At 37.7% G+C, this 24,162-nt stretch overlaps 1 protein-coding gene across 2 annotated transcripts in view; it reads left to right on the forward strand.

The window, feature by feature from the left end:
* The window catches only part of HAPLN1 (hyaluronan and proteoglycan link protein 1), a 28,534-nt gene extending 14,779 nt beyond the window's left edge, over nucleotides 1-13,755 (forward strand). For both annotated transcript variants that reach the window (XM_010212476.2, XM_010212477.2), the window contains exons 3-4: nucleotides 5,974-6,276; nucleotides 13,060-13,755. In XM_010212476.2, the coding sequence (XP_010210778.1) occupies nucleotides 5,974-6,276; nucleotides 13,060-13,349 (593 nt within the window). In that variant the 3' untranslated portion in view covers nucleotides 13,350-13,755. The remainder of the gene's footprint in view (nucleotides 1-5,973; nucleotides 6,277-13,059) is intronic.
* The last annotated feature ends 10,407 nt before the right edge of the window (nucleotides 13,756-24,162 follow it).

Below are 24,162 nucleotides of genomic sequence, written 5' to 3' on the forward strand. Positions count from 1 at the left end.
TAAGTTTTGAATAAGTTCAGATACTTTTGAATCTCACCCTCTTAGATTTGTACGCTGAACTTCTCAGGTACATGAAGGTTCCAGCACTGGCTTTCTGTCCTACTTACCAAGAAAAAATTTTGTTCACAACGCCTTTAGGGAACTAAGACTCACAGCCCAGGTTACCAAGAATGTGGAAAAATGCTGAACTCTCAGCAGAGCTTTAATCTATTTGGAAATCTTTTCTATAATTTCTACATATATAGAAGGTAGCTCTGAAATAATTTCTTTGTACGTTCAACAGTATCAGAAATATGCAGATCTAAAAAAAAAAACTATTAAAAATCTCTATGAACTGCTTCTTCTAGATGGAAAATAACTCTTTGGGCTTGGGTTTGAATAGAAAATCATCAGGTTTTATGATCCTTGTTGGAGGGTACATTAGCCTTTATGTCCAAGACAGAATTAGAAAAAGATCAGCCATCTCTTTCAGAAAAACACTTTATAGTTCAAAACTGATCAAACAAATTCATGTACTTAATATAAACAAATACATCCAAATTGTTACTGTACACATTTCCTAATATAATCATTTTCTTTTAAGAAGCAACAAGGAATTCATAATTGAAACCAATATATGGACTCTAAAGCTTATCAATCACATGCACTTAGCATCTGAGGATAACAGGTTTTGCCTAATGTGTGTCATATTTGTAAATTTTGTAAAAACTACAGGAGTTTGCCAAGAGCAAATCATATCAGATTAATCTTGGTCCTTATGCAACAGCATAACAGCAGACATGGCTCTACTGTGTCTAGTGTGAGCAATGGTACTGTAAAAAGACAGATACATAGAAAGTGGAAAGTCCGAGAGCAACATAAAATTATATAGAAAACATAACCTGCAAGTAAAAACTAAAAGCTCTGAGTCTGATTAGCCTGAGGAGAGCAAGGAGACTGGATAAGTCTAGCATCTATTTATCATCAGTGCATTAACATCCCGACGGGTTTGGTGCAGGGACGTGGTCAGATAGTCACCGCCACAAGCTTCAAGCTACAGGCGACAGAGCAGTCATCGCTGCCAGCAGCCAGTGGCCACCCATGAAGTCTGTGCTACATAATCATGTCCCTAACTAGATCATTTTGACAGGCAGAGAAATGGAGATAAATTCTCAAGGAAAGCGAAGGACCTCCCTTTCTTTTTGAGGAATTACAGAAACCAATATGGAAAATTTTGCTTTCAAGGCTATGAACCTGCCAGTATAAAACTGTACCCCTACAGTATAGCATATAGCAAGCTTTACTGTACTCCATGTTTATACTGGCTACAAAAAAAAAAAAAAAAAAAAAACTTTTTGTTTAGACTAGAGCTGAAGGAAGCGATTTCTTTACTCTGGCTGTGAAGAGGCTTTTTTTTTTTTCATATGAGTTAACAGAAATTTGCTTTATTTTGTTCTATCTGTAAACAGTCTTAAAACTGCCAATTGCATGCAGTGCTGTCTTAATAGGCAACCATAAATTCTTACAGGAGCTGTGCTTGCTAAAACTGTTACAGGAGCCGAGCTCTCTAAGGTCCCTTCCTCATCTTTTCACCTTGGGGAACCAATACACTTCCTGGCACTGAGAATGTGTCTATAACAACCAAGCAATTGCCAGGGACTCTAGTCTCAGTGACTACTTACATATAAGTGCAGCACAAATAGCATACAAAGGACATGCCAATATCATGTCTTTTCCATTCCTTAAGTGAGCAAGGTTGAACTCTATTTTAAATGATATACTTGGGCATTTAATTCTCATTGACTTGTTCCAAATTCTCCCTCTCGAGACAAATAGAGAAAAAAAAAATCCCAGACAGAATAAAAAAGCAGCATTCAATCCTTCTGCCAGCTTACTTGTCCCCTCTCTATCTCCTCCTGGGTTCCCCTAAAAAATGCAATTGAAAACCACCTCAACAGAAGCAGAATTGTACATTAGTGGGTTTGAAAGTAAGGCATACACAGAAATAGGGGAGGACTGAGAGTAAGGGTTTGAAAGTAAGGCATTGAAAACAAGGCATCCATAGAAATATAGGCACACATATAGGGTGTGTGTTATACTTTCAGTACTTATGTTCTAATTTCCAGTACAGCAACATTTTGCAGGACAGTGACTGCAGTGTCATAGGCACATAGAGTAAGCCTCATCAGACTCTCTTCTTTCACTAACAGATTATTTCACCACCAGATTAATATATTTCAGTTTCTTTCCTCCTTTGGAGGAAGGCAGAAGAGGAGTTATTAACAGGAGTAGTTCAGCGAACTGATTGTCTGTGAGAGAAGCTACCGTCTAAACCTAAGTTCTAATTAACCTTCCTTACTCAAGCTCTGATTGCTTAAAGCAAGGAACTGAATCCCTGAGGTCAAGCTGAGGCTCTTCAGGCCCAGGGTCCCACAAGATAACAGGGTGAGAAGCACCATTCCCTCGTTTAAAACAGGGGTCTACCAACTCACCCTCTGCAAAGAACCGCATCCCAGTAGGTCAGTGGATGCACTTGACTGCCTTCAGCTAATACCGTTGCCGACAGGTCACTCCTGGAAGGGTAACACAGAAAATAGGGAGGAAGAATTTAGAATTTTTGTTAAGCTTGAACCAGAGAGCAGGCCATAACTAAACAGCTAAAAACAGTTAATGTAAGAAAAATACCATCCTTTTCCAACAGAAGAGTTTCAGGAGACTTTCTCATTAAGAATAAAATATGTATTCAAATGTAATTGAAAAATGCAACAATAGCAGCCCTTCAAGGCTGGAAGATTTTCCTCTTCCTTCATTTCCCAAGTCGAATTTGTTAGCATTTGGAAGTGGGTGTTTTGTCTTGGAGTAAAACAGAAGATGGGAGTCAGGTGTTTAAATTCTGTTTTGAGAAGAGAACAAGCCCCTAGACAGCTTTGTCCACTCAGGTCCAGATGGTGTGTATTATCTTTTGATGGATTGTAGGAGCCAAGAATGAAGATGTTGATGCTCAATTAACTAAGGTTTAAAACTGCTAAACTGTAGCCAAAAGAAGATGCGTAGCATATGCATTGCATACGATAGATCTAGATTGATCTATCTATCAATTCAGTGCTGGGCTTGATAGGGAAATGAGAAAGAAACAACCAGTAACGAGAGAAGATGCGAGATAACACAAAGCCACAAAAAAACTGCATGAGGTCAATTTGGCTGTATAAAATCACCAATGGCTACTCTGTCTGTATCTGCAGGGTGAAATTAATGCTAATCAGTTGCAGATTGTACTGCAGATGAACTCAAAAAAAAAAAGAAAAAAAAAAAGGCTTCTAGCCTGTCTCTCCAAATATAGCCCAAAGCTAATATTACAGTTCTGTGCATATTTATGTTATTAAAATGCTATGACCCAAACTGTTAAAACTAAGTAGATTTGAAACAAATTTACATTCATATTTAACCATCAAAAAAAAAAAGTGACCGGGAAACCATAAGAAATCAAATCTGTTTGAACAGCTTCTGATGAATTCTCGATCTTTAGAAGTATATGAATTTAGACCATTATTATTAAGTATCTTTCTCAAGATTTTAGGGTTTTTTGACTTGTATATGCAGATCAAACACATATATTGGACCAGGAGTCTACGGAGGTATAGTTCTGGAAAATAATAAAGCATTAGATTTCTAATAAAGCCTCTGGCGTTTGCTACATTTTTACTGTAGCAATTGATGTTTCTAACCATTAACACTGGGGGAGAACAAGTGATTTATATATATATATATATATGTATATATAGGAGATCCAGAATGAACATGAAACTTTTATGGCTGCTTGTTTATGAAGCTGTAGTTAACAGCACACAATGTGTTGCATATCATTCATCTTTTACAGCGCAGAACAGCTAATAACTGAAAAGCCTTTTAACAAAAGATTTACAAGAGGAAAGAAAGTCAGATTTTCTAGTTAATTACTGAAGGAGAACAAAATTGTGTTTATTATTATCCTGCCAAGTTTATGCTTGCATGATTTATTTTCTTGGCCCAAGTCACTTGGGTTTAGTAATAGCAAAGTTATTATTTAACAAAAATAACACTACCAGAACAATAGATGGGTGAGGAAGAGAAGGGAAAGCAAGGAGACATTAAGATACCAGTGGAATAGACAACAAAGTGGATTTGAATGTTCAAAAAGAAGAAAGACTTCATGGCATCGTGACAGTCAAGCATGACCATAATGTAATTTCTCTATCCTATGGTACATTGCCTTGGAGACAAGGAACTTTCACCAAAAGGGAAACAGTAAAAAGAAAGATAGATATGTCTACCAATTTAAAGTTCTTGGCTCATGTCCTAATACATTGTCTTTTCTTCTCTCTTTCTCTGTCCTGCACCTCTTAGTTTTACAGAGATGTTTGAGAATAAACATTCTGAGGTGGATCTGCCCTGATGCCATATTGTTTATTACAAAGCTTATTATAGAGATTGGGCTAAAGTCAACAGTAAAATTTAGAGTCTGGTTGAGGTTCTAAACCTTGCCAAAGATTAGGGCGGTCTGATCCAAACTTTTGTTTCAAATCTCTCTTTTCTCTGAACTGCCTTTTGTCAGAGCCACATGGGGAGATGGTTCTTCAACATTTTCTGAAGCATCTTTCCAGCTTCAAGAATTCATTTTAAGTACAGATTTTTTTTTTGTATAAAACAAACAGAAAATATATAGTTGTCAAATCTAGAAGAAATCCATAAGAACAAAAAAGTTAATTAAATGTCAGTATTGAAACAACTCTGGGGGCATCCTCATGTTTCCCATACCCGTTTGGGTGCTCTCCAACACAGGAAGGTCTCTGCCATGCCTTCCACAACAGTTCACAGCTGACAGTGAACATCATATCCACCTGTGGGTGATGCAATGCTGGCCCATATCCCACATGGGGAATAAAGAAGCATCAGCAGATCTGTGACAGCACACCAGGGCTCACCAGTCCCCCAGACTCTCCAGCACATGCTCTCCTTTTACCCCAGTGATTCTCTTGGTGCCCATAGGGTTAGCAGGAGAGACATCATCTCATGCACTTCCTCCTAGGACTACCTGACTATGCTGCATCCCATGTGGCTAGGATTGGGGAGAGCTATCGTCTGATGAAGGGCCCATAGTCACTGGCACGCTCTGCAAGGAGCTCCCCTTCCACCTTGAGGGACTGCGTTGACAAACTACCACACGGCACTTTAGAAGTGTCCACAAAGTCTCCTTTGCTAAAAGCACACACATCTTCACTGATTTATTTCTATATAGATTTTCTGCTTTAATACAGAACTCAGAACTATCATTCTGCCTCCTATCAATCTATCCTTGCACAGTTGTTGCCACGTCTGACATGAAATTCCTGGGATAATCTCAAATTTTTAAAGAAAAGGGGGATGGAGAAGAAGAGAACTGTTTTGAATCAGGAGCAAAAGATCATGAAAAATTCACGGACTGGCAAGATTCCATGAAAAGAAAATAACACTTTTATGTCAAGCAAAACATTTCATTTTAATGTCTGCATCTGAAAAAAGAACCTCATACAACTATATAATACTATCTCTATACTACTTTCAAAATGAGTGCCCTAACTGTTCCCTAGGAAAAAAAAAAGAAAAAGAAAAAAGAATTAGCCTTTTCCTACATAGCTGTTTTTTCAGTCAAAATAAGAAATTTATCTTGCAGTCAATAAACAGGTATTTCTTGATGAAAAACATTTATCTGCAAACCTTCCACCAACCCCACTCACCTCCAAGCATGCTCAGAGAGCAAGGGCATGAGCTGGGATGCAAGATGACATTGTGGGGCAAGGAGACCAGCAGGTACCCAAATCCCCCTCTCCGGCAGAAGGGCTGATTTTGGAAGGAGTGTTTCCACCCAGAAGTCCAGCAGCACCATATCCTCCTGCAGAAGGGGTCCTTTGGCAGCCACAGGTGCTGCCTCCTGCTGTGCCTAGTACCCCCATAACGTGCCCTCTCTCTGCCCTGCAGGTGTTGTGTTCCCGTACTCCCCACGCCTGGGGCGGTACAACCTGAACTTCCACGAGGCCCAGCAGGCATGCCGGGACCAGGACGCCGTCATCGCCGCCTTCGACCAGCTCTACGATGCCTGGCGAGGGGGGCTGGACTGGTGCAACGCTGGCTGGCTCAGCGATGGCTCCGTGCAGTACCCCATCACCAAGCCCCGCGAGCCCTGTGGTGGCAGGAACACCGTGCCAGGGGTCCGGAATTATGGTTTCTGGGATAAGGATAAAAGCAGATACGATGTCTTCTGTTTTACTTCAAACTTCAATGGTAAGTGTTTTAGTTGCTTCTTCAAAAGGGCATCACTGAGCTTAAAAAAAAAAGAAAATAATTCCAATAGCAGCAAATGGCCACAAGTGCTATTTGGTTTATCAAAGTTTATGTTACTTTGAAAAATATTATTGTTGAATTTACAAAGAAAGACATGTGTGCAGAGTAAAGCTGTCTTTGCCATATGTTCACATAAATCATTTCTAAAATTCAGAACTTATATTTGCAACAGATTAAAATATCTCTATTTTTTCCCTTTAAAAATTTGTGTGTATATTTTTAATGCTGATACATGCCCAGTTTATTTCAGTTAAAGTTATGAAGAAAGCATAATTTCTTTAACTGAGCTTTCATTTTAAATTCACTTTAGTGATGAGGTTTTACAATTTTTATACATCACCAAAACAAAATTCTGATTGCAACTTTATGTCTCTGCTATTTTGTCAAACAAACAACTCTATATTGCTCATATGCCTAATACTTCCTTATCAGCAGAGCTATTTTTAGTTTTTATGCATAATAGTTTAAATTCCTGATCTTAGTATACTATCAAAAGCTAACCTGTCCACTTTCATTGTGTTTTTAAAGTGCTCCAAACCTTACTTTAGTGACTGTGAGCTTTTTTAGTTATTAGTAGGTGTTACTTTACATTGGAAATGGATTAATGTCAGCTTGCTACATTTAATGTTTAATCTAATAGCTGAAAAGGATTTAAAACCATGCTTGTGAATAAGAGGAACACTGCAGGGGAACACGTGCAAAAGCAGTCTACAATCTTCTACAACATTGTTCTTGCGGGCAATTTTTGACCAACATATTCACACATGGTTGGCTTGCAGCCCAACCAGAGAGCATGGCCCTTTTTGTTCATGCTCAGACTACTAATCCACAATGAAGCATATTTGTCCTTGAGCACACACACACAAAAATAAACATAAGTCTGGCTCTCTCTCAAAAGATGTGTTCTAACGTTAAGTCTGCTCCACCCTCTCAAAAACTCCCAAACCCTCAAACCAACAATATCAAAGGTTAGGTTGTATGAGGTCTGAAATAAATAGTTATCTGATTTTTGTCATGCCACAACTTTGGTATATAAAAAGCTGGCTCATTTTTCTTGTGTAATTTATGTAAGGCCAAATCCCATACAAACTCATCTCTTACATACAGATTTAACCCTACTAAAAATGAAAAAAAAAAAAAGAGGAATAAAATACTCAAGAAAAAAAAATAAAAGCAAAATAGCTGCAATACTTAAAGTGCTTACAGAATAAATGTTTTTGACTATTGGTTACTAACCATCTTTTTTTCTTCAGACAAAACTGTCAGACAAAGAGAGACTGGACAGTCCCTTAAGGACAGAGAAAAGTCATATCTGAAAAAATATAGCAAAAGATAAACAAAGTTTGTACACTAAGACAGTAAGAGAGAGGGAGAAAGAGGCAGGCAGAGGCAGAGGCATACAGGTGGTTGGGAATTCAAAGGGAGGAAGACACCCCTAGAAATCTCATATTGGTGAGTTTGTTAAAATCACCTGCCATCCAGAATACTGCATGACAATAGGGTGGTATCAAGAGTTGGGCACCATCTTATTCAGACCCCATCAGCTAGATTAGTCTCCCAAGGCATTAGCATGAAATTTGGCCTTCTCTCACCTCCCAACTCTTTTCCAGCTTCTACCCAGTTGATATTATTACCCTTCCACATCCTTCCTATTCACCTGCCAAGGATACCTGAATATCCACAGCAACCCCAGCAACTGTCCCAAAATCCCACCTTCCTACTTTCACTTCAACTCTACATAGGTTATGTCTGTTTAACAGTTTCATCAACTTTCTCACTTTCAAGGAAAAAAAGCATATGATAGCCCATTTTGCAACGAGGTTGCAATTGTCAAGAACAGTGGGTTTGGGCAAAGACGTGTTCCTGCAGTGGTCAAGAGTCATCATACACCCAATATTGATTCTCTCAGCTCAGCAACAGCCAAGGAAAATGAGATGTGGTTAGGATGCCATGCATTTGCAGCAGTGGGAATGACTGCTGTAATCTGTTGACATTTTAAAACAGAAAAGCTTTCAGCTTTATATAAGAGAGCTGGAGAAATGCCAAGAGCCCTAGGATCACATGATTGTAGTGCTTGTTTTTTTTTTAAAAAAAAACAAAAACAAACAAACAAAAAAAAACCACAGCATTAGTTGTGTGAGCTGCTGGGAAGAATGAGGGTGTGTAGGGCTTAAGATTTGTACTCACTAGGTTCTTTTTAAAGAAAGGAATCCCCAAAGCACATTATAATCTCGGGGGAAGTTTCAAAAATGACTCATTTTCAAATAGTTCAACAGCAAACATCAAAAAGTCTTTGACTAAAATATATACAAAATTTGTTCTTTTTGCCTGAAAGAGAAGGGTCCAAAACAGCAAAATTACACTCAGCTGCTAAGGTGAAAAATGAAAACATAATTGACAACACAGTTGAGTTCAAATGCAAATTCAGTATTTTCATTTTGGAGCTATTGGACCCCCACTACGGTCAATAGATTACGCCAAATAATAAGTGTAAGACTTTGTTTTAATATCCTTAGTAAAGAATTCTGCAAATATTCCTGTTATCTGCATGAGGAAACTGTTTCAGCAAAATTTTGTCTGCAACACAATATAAAATAATATTAGTGCTTTATGAAATTACCCTTGATAGTGTGTTTCATAGACTACTGTAAGCACACAGCCTAAGCATTTGGTTTAGCCTGTCTAACCATTTCATACCCAAATCATTGCTGCTTTGTGGAAGAACTTCTGGTGATTTGTGACTGTACAGGCAGAGAAAAAAATCCCTAAAGTGTCTCACATACTGTGTAAATACTGGTAGTAGCAATTAACCAGCTTATCAGAAAAGCTAGTGATGTATTTCATAAAACCATATAAAGAATAACATAAAGTTACGCATATACTTACCACTCAGAGCTCAAGAAATAACATGTTATGGCTGCACAGGAAAGATGCGGTTTGGTCCCTTTTTGTGAAAGAATTAAAGTAGGATTTCAAGTGTCAGCAGAAAGAGTGACCAACCCTTAAAACATTGTGAAGGAACATACAATCTTTCTTCCTCCATAGAAGTAACTATCAGCTGGCAACACAGTCCTCATCTTGCTTTTAGATTCATCCAGCTGACAAAGACTATGGAAGCTGGAAATCCCACAAGTATGCAAGATGGGTTTGCCATGTTGGCATTTCCTGATATCTAGTTAAGCGAGTTAAGGGGTTAAGGGAGCTAAATAAAAAATGTAACTGGCAGTTCTCATATAATGAAAAGTTTTGAAAGAAAACTCTCTACAGATTCTGCTCATTAATGTGAATTTTCTATAGGCGTTGCACATCGAATTGCAGTGTGTAAATGAATTTTTTTATCAAGAAAAAATCTCTTATGTTGAGAAAGATAAAATAAAAAGAATGATTTTTATGAGATCAGCTGTGCAGCTGTAAACCAGCTATTTATTACAGTAATATATTTGACAAGTTAACCACCATCTCCATTTTGGGGGGACAAGAATGCCTAAAGCCTTTTCTGGATAGTGTATACTGATTGCTCATTTGACCATTGCAGAAAAAAATTGTGTTATTCAGACAATGTGAATAGGTGGCCATTGTTTTAAAAAGAAAAGCAAAAATACCAAAATAAAACGTATTCTCCACTCTCAAAAATTGATTTTTAAAATTCAGTGTTTCTGTATCACTGCACTCACTGCAGTTGAAGGGAAAGATACAAGAGGATGTTTCAAACTGTTCCTATATATTCTCATGTGGCAATTTAAAGTCAGATATCTTAAACCATCACTGTATTTTAAAATAATTATTAGGATCTTCTCATTAAAGGAAACCATTTCATTTTTCCCATTTTGCTTGTGAATTTTGAAGAAATGGTCCTGCTCATCTGTATACTATTAAGATGCAACTAGAGGCTGTTGAGCAGATGACAAGCTCTATACAACATGCAAGTTGCAGAAATATTCTACCGGCTCCTGAGAACACCTTTTATTGCCATATGAAACCACAAATGGAAAAGAGTTTACTTTTGATATGGGAAAACAATTTAGCTCGTGTCCGTCCGTGATTTCAGGCACCTTGACCTATGCATAGCCTGCCTCAGTGATTACCTTATGGACACAGCCAACATGTCACAGCTGGATGGACTGTCCCAATGGAGGCCTCCCTGTCAAGTGCATACCAAGAGCCTTATTTCTGAGGCCCTGCATTAACTCCTACCACTGAAAGAGCAGGCAGGCCAGCATTGTCTTTTGTTGCCTCTAAGTACGATGGCTTGCTGCTGAGAGGCCAGGGCTGCAATATAAAAACTTAAGTCCCACATCTCTGCTTTCTTGATTTGGAGCTGAGGTTGGGCAAATCTCTCAAGCTCCTGCCGTCCCAGTGGTGTAGGTAGTTAGATAAAATGCTCAAGTTTTCCTCTTTATACTATGCTACCTAAAAAAAAAAAAAAAAAAAAAAAAAAAAAAGGTTAAAACACCCATTATGGCTGGAGTTTGATTAGGAGCAAGGAGATGCTCTACTCCATGATTTAAAGTGAGGAGTCAGATGAGGCATGCTTGTCTTCTCTAGTACAAGCATGAATACCCTAATGCCAGGTATTAATGAGACAGAAAATTAATTCTTCCATCTCCTGCCACATAAAATAATAACTGTCAAGACTGAGAAGTCAGCACATTAGGAACCTTTCTTGGCAGGAACCTGTTGGCAGACAAACACAGCAAATCTGTACTGCATTTATTGATTGTATTTTATTTAATCGTTCTGGTTACACATTTTCTTTTCCCCCCATGAGATTTACTATTAAAGTTTTCCTACTCAAAAAGAAGGGGCAGAGGAGTTATTATTATTGATGTCATATGTCAAAAACCTGACCTTATGGTAAATCCCTAGGAAATTACATTCCACTGACATATGGTTTGAAGAATAACTAATAAGCTAGGTGAAGTTTACAGACTATCAGTCCAAATCCCTGTTCGCCTAAGTATAAAATCCTATTTGCTTTGGAGGAAACCTTTTAATATTATAGCAGGAACAAGTTTCCTCTTAATAAACATTCTATTTAGCAATGCTATGTAAATGCTGTCAAGTTGCTGAAATGGGATTAGGCAAGCATTTTGCAAAGGAAGTAAATTACTTCGAAAGTAATATTTTTTGTTGAAAAACTGTGGAGACCATCTCTGACAATAATGAAATTATTTAAAAGTTTATTCACCACCACAGCTACAAAGTAAATACTTTTTTCATGTTTTTTTAGAAAAGTGATTCCTGTTATATGCAAAATTTCAAACCTTATCATAAAGTTATTTCAATTATTGCTATATTCTCATCTGACTTGACATTTTTATACTTCAAAAACCTATGCATTTTGCAGTGATGTAGGACTCAAGTAAGTCATCATCTTTTTCACAGTTTTTTTTCACCAAGAAAATAATCTGAAACAAAGCAGAACTTGTTTTTTTTATGAGGAAGAAAAATAATGTTATTTTGGAGTATATTTTTAATCAAGAAGAAAAGGGTATGCCCTGGAATTAGATGAAGAGACCTACATGGATAAACTGTTTTGTTTTTCAGTTGAGTTGCCCTCAAAAAACAGGTTTAAACTGTCACAGGCTTATTTGAAAGCTATTACTTCTTCAGCTAAGTGCCGTTCCTCTGTAATCCATTTCTACCTAGAACTTGTTAACTGTCAATCTAATTATGACAACTAACCTTGAATATAATGAACGAAAGAGATACAATTAATTTAATATTGCCTTGATAGATTAAATTAATGTTTGTATTATTATTACTTATGGATTGCTACAGGAGACCTCCTATATGAACTTTACTTTCTGACAAATGTTTTCATTACCTTGCAACTGGGGCACATTTTTTTTTAATAGCACTATTGGTTCAATGTCATCTTATGGTGAGAATATGCCCTTTGATGCCTAAAAAGAAACAGAGTTGCAGAACTGCTGTGAATGCTTTTGACTGTGGTAACGAAGGCTTATGACAGGCATGTTTTTGATCTACTGAAGGTTCAAACTCCGCTTTTGAGAAGCTGCAAAATATCTCAGCTTTCTTACTGAAAAACTTTAAATTGTTAAAAAACTTAATCAGAAACAAGGTCAGTGCCTTGCCAAAGAGTAAAACCGCACATGTTACCTCTAGCTACATTCAGCCAAATACTATCAAAGGTCAGCTATTACTGTGCCACGCTTCTGAGAAGAAAACTCATAAAGGTTTTAATTTAATGCTGAGAGCATAGTGCTGCTTTAGACATCTAACTAATTTCCCTTCTCTATCAATAAGCTACTGTTGCATGAGACTTGTTTTTCCTGAAGTCTACAGGGCTCTTCAAATGTTTTTTGTGAGGCGTTGCTGGTAAATGCATCTTTGGCCTTAAAGCTTAATGAAGAACTGAAGCTATCCTCTAAATCCTGGAGTATCTTCCATTATCTCTCTTCTTAATCTTTTTCTTCTTATTTTTCTGTCTCTGCAAGTAAAGGAAAAATGCATAGCAACAATTCAATTACAGCTAAATGAAGTGAGGGCAGAAATTTGCTAAGCTAACCCTTTATATAAAATTAACATATTTTAACAGTACGAAGTATAAATTGCATGGTTCCAAACAGGTCAAATTGTTTAATGTGATTCTGCAATACCTTCCCCATTTCTCCTCAAAAGACATCTTTATCATATCGTAGCATCTTATTTATGTCACTAATGGCTCTTTTTTTTTTCCCCTCTTCTTTCTCTTGTTAGGTCGATTTTACTACCTAATACACCCAACCAAGTTGACCTACGATGAAGCTGTTCAGGCTTGCTTGAAAGACGGGGCACAGATTGCCAAAGTTGGCCAGATATTTGCTGCCTGGAAACTGCTCGGATATGACCGCTGCGATGCTGGCTGGCTGGCTGATGGCAGCGTCCGCTACCCAATCTCTAGGCCAAGAAAACGCTGCAGTCCTAATGAAGCAGCAGTTCGCTTTGTAGGCTTCCCTGATAAAAAGCACAAGCTATATGGTGTCTACTGTTTCAGAGCATACAACTGAAAATACCTAGAGCACAACAGTTTTAAATTCATTAAGAACATGTGAAAGATTTCTTTTCAATAAGAACTCATGCAAGTTACCAAAACTGTGATAAACCTTTTTTACTTACTGTAAAGAGTTGTTTTCATAAATCCAACCCATTAATTTTTTTTCTTAATATTTTTGTAAAAGTATCATTCCATAGATATTTTAAATTAATATAATTTAATGGAAGCTCTAGATAAGGAAGCCTTAGAGTCAAATTCTTTAAGCTACATCATCCCAACAAAATATACTTTCCATGAATGGGGCATGCAATAGAGCTTGGGGATTGCTAGGACTCACTTACAGAAGGTAAGGCTACTCAAAGCAGAAACTTTTACAAGCACAAATTTTATGCATTTGTACCATTTTGAGAGACACTGCAGATTAATTATATCTGCAGTTTTGAAATAAGGTAACCTTTTGCTAACAAGTGTTCAGAGGTTTTTCAAAACAAATAGAAAAGAAATGTTTTCAAATGGAACCATGTACAATTTAATAAAAGTGGCATTTAAAGCAGTCCACAAAAATAGGACTCATTTTACCGTTTAAAACTTACCTTTCTGAAATATAAGCTCATGATCCCATTCATATCAACAAGCACAACTACTTCTGCAGAACATTTCAATTGTGTTTTTATTGTCTATAAAAGTTGAAGAGGTTATGAATAATTAACTAATGTGTAAACTCTATTTTCTTCTCAACTCAAATTAAAGATGCCTAAGAAGTGCAGTATTACCTTTGAGTAGCTTTACTAAGTTATTTTTAAGCTCTTAAAGGCTGTTCGCTAAGCAGCATATAGCATCTACTCAGGGCAGTTGTATAAATGAACTGCTGGACAGAAAAACTGCGAACTTTAGCAGCTTGATTTTATGTTAGCCTTTGAAATGTTATTCTCTTAAAGAAAGAACATTTCTTTCACATTTACATATCACAATAGTAAACATTGGGAAAAAGCATTAAAATGGTGAAATATTAAAACAAGATAATTAAATAAGAACTTGAAACCAGCTATTAATGTGCAGAGGAGAAAAAGCACTTTCTTTCCTCACTTACATATCATTTGTATCTAGAAGAATTTTATTTAGTTAAACACTTTCACAGAAAAACTATTGAAATTCTTCATTTCATTAATTCCACAATGGTCTAGGTGGAATATGTTTACCTGTATCTGCCAGTGTCAGAGATAAACATGCACTGTGCACAGTGCCTAGGATTTCCAGAGCTGCCTAAAGCACTAAGTCCTCCCTGAAGGCCAAATTGAGGGAATTTGGATTTCTGATGCAAACTTATTTTGGATGCAGCAGTTCTCGGTGCTCATCTTCAGATACCTTAATGCAACCAGTTTTAAAAGAGTAGGTGCTCAAGGCTTTCTGAAAATCTATTCCACTTATGGTGTCTCAAGCTGGATATCCAAAATATAAATAAAGAGAGGCCACTGACTAAAAGCACTTTGGCCTTGAGTAATCTTCTAGGCAGTTTTAAAATTCCCTCTTCAGTATTGGTTCTACTAAAAAACACATAACTTTTCCTACTCTATGCTTACTGACTTCAAAGACTTTGGAGGACCAATGTTTGTATGATACAAAGTTTTATAACTTCCCATTGTTTCCATATCTAAATGAAATATAGCAGTACTATTCAAGTAGGGCACAACTAGCATGCTTACATAAATAGTTTTGTGTAGTTACTTTCCGATGGACATGAGTAAATCAATCTCTGTCCCAAAATGGTTGCAGTCCCATTGTAACATCTCTGTGGATAAATCATGGGGAATACATGAGGGGATTATAGTAGAAAGCTACTCCAGCAGGAGTGGTATTGCACTGGAGTTCATTCCCATGAGCTTTGAAGCAAACCTCTATCCTCCTGATCTGTTTTCAGTATGTACATTTGCTTATAATAGACAGATGAAGCAGTCCCAGTACCAAAACCCCCTTGTAAAAATGACTAGGACTTACATTTTCTTGAAAATCTTTCACTGAGTTATAAAAAGAGACATATGATAACTTAAACCTTCAAAACCATATAAGTTCTCTCTTAAACCTTAAACTTAAGCTTAAACCAATTTTCATTACACACATTTTAATGAACCACTCAGAATCTTTTCCAAACATTTTGAAGAAAAAAGGGGAAAAAAAAAAAAAGCAGAAAGAGGAAGATTGGAGAATATTTGTACTTGAAAAGGAATGGTATATAAAAGACTGTACTGAAAACCAAGAGGAATACAAATTGTTTCCCCATCCAATCCTTGGAAAAAAAAAATTGAAAAAGTATTTCCTAGTATCTCCTCTGGTGCATGGACACAGAGTCAGCAATATAGAAAAAGCCATAAGGATTATCTCAGGGTGGTTGCCACCCCTCCAGAGATCCCAACTTGCTGTGAAGTGGGAAGCCCTTTATGTAGCTGGCTTTCTCCTCGCCTCAATCTGCCACATCTGTAGGATAATGCACCATTTTCCTATTGCACAGTGGTAGACAGACATGCAAGGAGATTTCTCCATGCCCCTTTCAAGAAAATTTCACAGGGTTTCACCTAGACACTTCTCTTGCAGGAGGGACAACTCCACTGTGCCGGAAGAATAGACATCTGACCCATTCTCATGGCTGGCTTATGTGCCCTTGCTGCTAGACCGTAGGTGCTGCCAGAAGAGGTAAATTTGGCCACTCACAAACCTTACAGCATGCAGAGATGGCTGATCCATGGATCATGATCCATCGGACCACTGCAATATCAGGTTTGCTCTAGCTTAGACAGACATCCCACGATGGGCCCCACCAGCCCCTCCCAGGGCTGGGCCTGAGCAGGCTTCTCACTCCTCAGCCCTGAGGAAACCTCAGCCAGGCCTTGTCACTTGGCTGCACAAGGAGGCCATGGTACAGTGCAGAATCAGGTCTCTAGAGCCATCCTGAGCTTTAACGGCATCACAAGTGGCCAAATTTATCTCTTGCTTACACCTGCAAAATCACATAGAAGATATTGCTTACTCACAATCAAACACTCCTGTAACAGCGTCTCAGGATGTGAATTTCTATTGGTCATGTTACTTATGAAAAATTCAGTAGTCCAAGCTGGGAACACAGTAGTTTTAGATCATTATATAGATATACAATATTATCTATTATTATAACAGATAAAGCTAACGGGATAGTTTGATGAAAATATGTTTGTATGAAAAAAATAGCTCTAATGGAAGCAGGTTTAAAATATTAAGTGTATGATTACTTGAGAAATGGGCACAAATATACAAAAAGACATGAATTTTATTTATTTTTACAGCTACTGACTCCACTTCCTTTTATAATGTCAAAGGTCAAGAGGTTTCCTAATTTTTGAATAAGCTAGCTAGGTGCTTGGATAAAAAAAAAAAAAGCCTTTAAAAGCAGCTTAAGAACTGGACAAAAGTCTGTGCTGTTTTCTGTTCTTTGGAGAAAACTCTATTATTAGAATCAATGTGCTCTGTCATAATCTTGTATTTCACAATGTATCTGAATTTTAATGCCCATGAATGACAATTAAATCATGTTGTTCTTTTCAATATGATGATTTCTTCTTATTGACTGACCACTCTTTTGTTTCTGGGGACAGGGGAGAATCTATTCTATGGATATGATTTACAGTAAAGAAAAACATATTCCCAAGCATTTAGTTTATGCTTCTTAAAAGAATTTTGAAAATAGAGTTACAAATGCCATTTTTTATTTTGCTTTCTCTCCCACCTTCCAAAATAAAAGGGAGACTTTTTTTTCTCCCCTGGTTGGTGCTACACTCTGCACAAGCATCATGAGAAATTAAATGAAGAACAATATTAATGTGTGCGAAAAAAAAATACAGAAGTATTTTTATAATCTTATGGTCTTAAAAACTAAAAGCATACAAAGACTCCTCTTTGTAATGTACAGCAAGAAAGATTTCCATTGTGTAGAAAAGAATTAGCAATTCAAAAACTGGTCAAGATTTTCAGCCTCTGTAATCACAGTGTTTCTGCAGCTTTTATCAAACTGCTGGAAATCGAACCCTGAAAGTTATACAGAGAGCACCACTTTGGTGGGAAATACTAAGCCTCTAGAAACTTCCAGTATATCATCTGTGTGATTAAACAAACGAAAAACTCTCCATTCAGAGTAAGAGAAATCTACACAATAATTAATACCTGAATGAGATGAACCTCCCTTATTTTCTAACAAATCAGTAAAAACAGTTTTCCTATGGGAAATATTGATTTCACAGCATTAAGCCGATAATTAAAATGGTCTTCCATCATAACAGACCCTCAGTAAGCTGAATTTCCATTTGTAGTTAACTGTTTCCATTGAACTCAAAGAAGAGATCCTGTCTTCTTGCCTGGAAGCGACTGGATTAAGCAACTGGACACTGAGTTAGCCCTCCTTCTGTTGTGCCCAATAATAATTAAGCCACAAGTTTAATTTAAAAACAAATTAAAAATAGATAAAGAGCTTGGAAGAGATTTCTTATTCTTTTTCTTTCATCAAACCTCAAACTGGAAGTAGGAAATTCTCATTAGAGGCTCTTGAAGTCTAATATTTTTCCTCCTTTCTGTCTGAGAAAGAATGCCTCAATCTGTAAAGCCATTATAGAGTAAAATGTTTAAGTCCATCCATTTCATCCATATTGTGCTGGAGGCATGCAATTGTTTTACTTAAAACCATAGTCTTTTAACAACAGTATTTATAACAACATGGGACTAAGCTAATGAATTATGTACTAGTTTATTTTCCAGTATGTCCAGGGGGTGTTTCATAGTTTATTTTTGTTTTAAATTCAAACAAACTAAACAAACTAGACCCTCATACTAATCAAATAAGAACAGCTTGCTTTTTTATCCTGTACCAAAACAGCTATATTGTCAGGGATTTCAGTTAATTACTTCCTGTGCTGCTGTTCACTGTACTTGACAGCCTTCACTTTCCAGTTAATTTCATTCAGATTCTCTTGATATTTGGAAGAAAATAAAAGGTATGTTTTTTTTAATGGAGAAACATATCATATTTCAAATTTGTTAAGTTCCAACTCAAATGCAAAGCAGAGAAAAGAACCAGCCTCATTCTAACAATGAATCTGTCTCTTGAATCAATCAATGGCTGTCTCTGATGATACCCGACTTCAAAATTCTAATTAAAAAGAGTTTATATTTCATGCTGCCAAATGAGAGAAGTGGCTACTTTTTTTTTTTTTTTTTTTTTGACCTTCCAGTATGTGTTTGGGGGTTCTTTGTTGGTTCTCCTGATTTGGATAATTTTCATCAGCAACTGAAGCACTAAAATTGAGAAAACTACCCAGAAAAAGCAGGCAAAGTAAGTAGAAAGTAAGAAGGACGCGAACTAGGAGTAGTGGATGTAGTCATAGTAATGATACTGAGCTATGAAAAGCAAAGGAATAATAGCAGACAACTTCACATTTCCTGGTCCGAGGGTAATTTTGTTTCATTTTTCTGAAGGATCCAGGTCCTCACAGCAGCATCACCAGAGCCTCATGCAGGTAGTCTTGGCTTTGCTTTCCTTCCTGCCAGCAGTACAGCTGGACGGACAGCTGGGAGCACAACTTGTATGGGAAAGTGGAAGTCACAAACAGCAGAGCACAAGGAGCATTAAGACATTGCAACTTCACTGGTGCTTTCAGAGCAGTCTGCTTCAATTGTTTGTAGGCAGAAGAACAAAGCTGACAGGAGTGCTCCTTTTGCTGACAGATTATGCTTATATCACCGAGGTCTACAACTTTTGTTCTGAGGGGACTTCAGTGTGGAAAGCCCAGCCTTTGATACCACAACATACCCCAAAGCATGCAGTCCTGAATGAAAGATAGAGTCAGTTTTGTATAAAACCTGAGCGTCACAGCAAAAGGGCTCCCAAAGTAAATCTTCGAGCTAAGCAGTCTCCTGGGTATCTTTTAAAACCACTTGTACAAAATCTCCAAAAGGACACTAGTTAAAATAAGCTTACAGAGAAGCCTTGCCACCACAAACTGTGTCCAAATTATCTATCAAGTGATTCTACCCTAACCAGCTCCTTAAGATCCAGGTAACCCAATTTCTGTCCATTCATTGTAGAAAATAATAATTTTCTTCAGTTAGTCACCAATGAAACATAATGTTATTAGTATGGATCAACCGCTGTTTGCCTGGAAAGACAGGTAAAATAAGACTTTGTGCTGTTGCTGACTACAACCAAGTGTAGCCAATCTTTATTGCTTCAGCTCCTCTCCAGGGAGTTTCCTAGGATCTTATGTTCTGAAAAAAACTTAACATTCATCATATGCTTTAACCTCTCTTTTCTTTTTCTGCTCCTTCACTCTACAATCCTTCATTACAACAAGAGGTGACGTCCTGATGTGTAAGAATGGTCTCAACTGAAAAACACAGCTGTAAAAAGGATTTCTATTTCCACAGCTTTCACAAATAACAACTTATCTAATGGATAATTATAAAAGGAATGCATCTAGGCTTGCACCAGGAAAGACAGTCTTTCTGATTTTTAAAACATGACATTCAAAGCATTCAAGACATTATTCCAGAAAAAGATGTATTCAGATTTAAGAATTTTTAAAGATAGAATACAATTGTTTAACTTAGAGATGATCATTTGTTCATACATCCTATAAAAGAAACACCCTACAAAAGAAACAAGTTTATTTGATATTTTTTACTTAGATATATTATAAAACTAGCAATCATTCTTAATTAAAATAAATACATATTTTAAGCTATTTTTCCTGTATATCTTTAAACATTTGAGTTTCTGCAGCATCCAGTTTTGAACATTGTCAGTTAACTTCATACTGTAGTCTTAAAAGGACGGTTTTTTTTTCCCTAGGTAGGTGTGGGTTGCAACAGTAATGCAGTAATTGGCTGTACAAGATCAATTGCAGGTGGAATTCAATTAAGCATTTCCAGAAGGAATTTGATATTTTTCCCAGACTAGCGTATTCTAAAATAACATATTATGAATTTCAAAACATGAAAGATCAATGGCATTAACAATGCAAATTTGTTTTTAGATTATCTTCACTCCTAAAATGCTCTTAAATCCTACAAGTCTATGTGTATAAAAGAAAAAATAACCCGTCTAATGTTAAACCAACACCTCAGAAACTAAGGCCAAAGATTCACATGGGGATTTGGGCACTTTCACAGCAAATGCTGCAGTCCTGGGAAGGTAGGTGCCCAGCTCTGGATAGGACTGACCATAGCTCCCTACAAGGAGTAGCTCCCTACAAGGAGTCCCTAGACTGGGACTCACAGCAACTCCTTGACCTAACCGAGAAACATCTCAACTAGCAAAAGTTCACAAAAAGAACTCTTTGACAGCTTGACTGTAGAAGAAAATCCATAATTCACAGCCTGAAAGTCACTCACTGACTTAGGTTTATGCACCAAGGGATGGATGTGCTCTGTGGCATAAACACAAGTCTCAGTCTCCTGTTTATTCAAATTAGGGACCAAGCCATGGTATTCCACAAGATCCTTTGAGCCCAGATGTTCCTCCGTGGAGAAACCAAGGCATGCATGTGGGCAACTGCCTCTCCAGGAGATGGGCTCACCTATGCACAGGGGCAGGAACCCAGATCCAAAAACTGGGAACCATGCCAGGGCTGCCAGTAAAGCCTAAATGAAAGATGAAAGCAAGAAGGATGAATCCCTGCTTTTCCTTAAACTATGGATAAAGGAAGAAGAGTCACAAGAGCAGGGGCACAGAATGGGTCCATTCTAATCTCTACTCAAGCCCAGTGATGGCGGGATGCTGAATTGCTGCATCTGCACAAGGGCTATCAAGGCATTCAGCCCTGCCCATGCCAACCCTGTGCAGCAGTAGACACATGAGCACCTTTGTGGGCTCCACCACAAGCTGCTTAAATGTAATCATTTTTGAACATATGCTTGTCTTTTGCTGTCCTTTAATATAAAGATGTAGTTTAATAGTGTATCCTGAGAGCCACTGTGTTAATTCTAATGAATTAGCTCACTAATACAGGTCATGATGGCAGGATTCCAATCTGGGGACATCTGTGCCCCTGCTTTTCATGAATGAATATTATTGGCCATTACCACAACCAGCAACTCCTGGAAGAAATGACACCTCACTGTGAAATGTATTGTAATATATAAACTAAACCATGAATATGCCAACCCTGACACCCCTTTCCATTGCTTTATGCCATGCCTGGGTGACAGTGCAGTCCACATCATCAGCCTGTCTCTGTGAGACGAACAGGTTTATCGGAACCAGGTTTACAGCAAAAGCAGACTTTGCACTGCTGAGTTTTGGCATGCATCTTAGAGGCACTCGGTTCCTAAGAAAATTCCTTGGCTCTGAGCTAAGCTGTTCCTTATCCCCCTTGTATTGCCTGGAGGAGGAACTGCTGAATAACAAGCACCAGAAAAGGCAGCACACTGAATAGGGAGCTGCTGAAGAGCCAGAGTTCCTGGGGAAAAGAAGTGATGTTTAATCCAAACCGAAGGAAGCCAATAAGCCACTGCAGCAGTCATTCCATAAATAAATAAATAAAATAACCAGAGGCACTCATCCAAAAAATCTTGTTATACAAGAGGTCTCTTTTCAGATTCCTCTCTCACCTGATTTGGTGCTACAATTTACACTTACCTAGCTTAAATTTTCCATTTTTCCTAAAAATACCTTATCAGGCACACACATACAAGTAGGCACGCACCGTATTCACAATCCAGACATTTCATTCCAGCTACTGTATACAAAAAAGGGCCTAGTTTAAAACTCTTCAAAAGTTTTGGCATAAGCCATGCCCTACGTGACTTGAAGACATCAGAAAAAAAAAAAAAAAAAACATGTTTTGTACATGCTCAGCAGCAAAAGTGTGTCAACACTCAGGTACATACTACAGGTAAGGTGTACTTTATAGTATGCCCTGTGGTCCTAGTTCCTCACAGACCAATAGTAGACACATGGCCTGGCAAATCTCCCCTCCTTGACCACATGCAGGCTCTCTTTGGGAGCCAGGGCTGACAAACAGGGAATGGAGCCATGGGAGGTTGAGAGCAGAGAAGGCTGAGCCCCAGCACGCTGCATGATCAGGAATTCAGTGTCCCAAAAATAACCGCACTAGATGCCCAGAAACATTAGGTACGCATATGTTCTCTAAACATCAACTGGTGCTATTGAGCCACTGATCCTTACTAAGAGGTTTGACAATGATTTAGAGGTGCACTGTATCAAAATCCTAAATTACTCTTTATGCCTCCAGGACAGACGTGTTCTTCCACAGGAGCATGTTCAAATTGTTCTAAAAAGAAAGTCCCTTCTCTCCCTTCATTACTTTGGATGTTTTAAGACACTGACACCTACAAGACTGAGCTTCAGCTACCTTGACAGGTTTTTCCAGAGACGAACTCAATCTCTCTTCCAGTTTCCCAGCTAGAAATAGACTTAAAGAGGCCAAGTGTTTGGGAGACTAAGGTTGGCCTTCCCCAAGCTCATCTAAATAACTTTCACCGAATAAGAAAGTTAAAGACAAAACCTTAGGTAGAGCAGCAGTATCAAATGTAAGCTCTGAATACACATCCAACAATTATTCTGATAAAACCTGAAGGCAGTTTGCCCAGGGAGAAACACTGGCAACTCTTAATTAGATCTCCACCTTCCTCAGAGTTATACCTACCAAACAACACCCAGGTCTAGCCTACAGGGCCAGCTTTACTGCTTTCTAAAGACACCAAGTATTACAGCAATGAAATTGTGGCAGATATTGACCCTGCCTGTCATCAGAAAGACGTCTAGTATGGCTTAATTTCCAGCTTGTTCTTTTCCTAAAGAAAGCCACCACTGCAAGACCACTCTACAATGGAAATACAAGAAAAAAAAATGTACTATTGATAGTAACCCCAGAAAACATTACAGGCTATTCCCAGGAGAAAAACAAAAGAGCAAAGCAAAAATAAATGGAGATCCTAGTTTCACACACCTGGACTTGTGAAGCCTCAACCACTGCATGTGCAAAGCATCCAGAATTTTCCTTGTGCATTGCTGATGTTGGGGTACCCTCTTCCTTACCTGCACAGTCACACACAACTTAGCCTCACACCTGTACACAAGCTTAAAAGATCTCTGCTCAAAGATCTGGGTATATGACCCACATCAATGCATTTCACCCCTCGTATGATCCAACATGGCCTTGCCTCATGCTTAAAAGAAACTGGAAAAGATTGTTATCCCGAAATCTGCTATTTACATGCATGTGATAATGTGATAATGGTCTCCCTTGTGACTGCACTGGGGACAGAATATACGTGTCAGCAGGACATGTGGACAAGGCCACGAACAATAACTAAATTTATTTATACTCTTGCATAATTTTTCAAATTTCATTTGTATTACAAATCAGGCAGCCATTTCAGCCTAAGTTTGAAGTGGGAGTCTGTTTAAGCCATGTCCTACTACATAAACACTTTTGTAAAACTCTTTGCCTAAACTGTATTTAACAAAAACTAAAAATTATATCTGGGAAATGTGACTTAGATTTATGAATGAGAAGCCTAAGATCAAGCAACTGAGCAATACTGCTAAATATTTCCATAATGGCAGGGATTAAAAGTCTACATTAATAAACCCACCACATTTCCCATGTGCAAAGTAATGGTTTATTAATGAGAAGTCTTTAACAAAGACTCACTGCAACAATTTGTTATAATGCTAATAGCATTTATTCTGCTGTTTAAAGATCCCCTGTCTATTTTCTAAGTGCCTATTTATAAGTATTAAAAATGCAAAGCAGTATGGATGTTTTGTTGTTTCTTTCTTTGAA

Source organism: Tinamus guttatus, unplaced genomic scaffold (assembly GCF_059628265.1).
Source record: "Tinamus guttatus ecotype Peru unplaced genomic scaffold, ASM5962826v1 Tinamus_guttatus_pri_ptg000149l, whole genome shotgun sequence".
NCBI lineage: Eukaryota > Metazoa > Chordata > Aves > Tinamiformes > Tinamidae > Tinamus > Tinamus guttatus.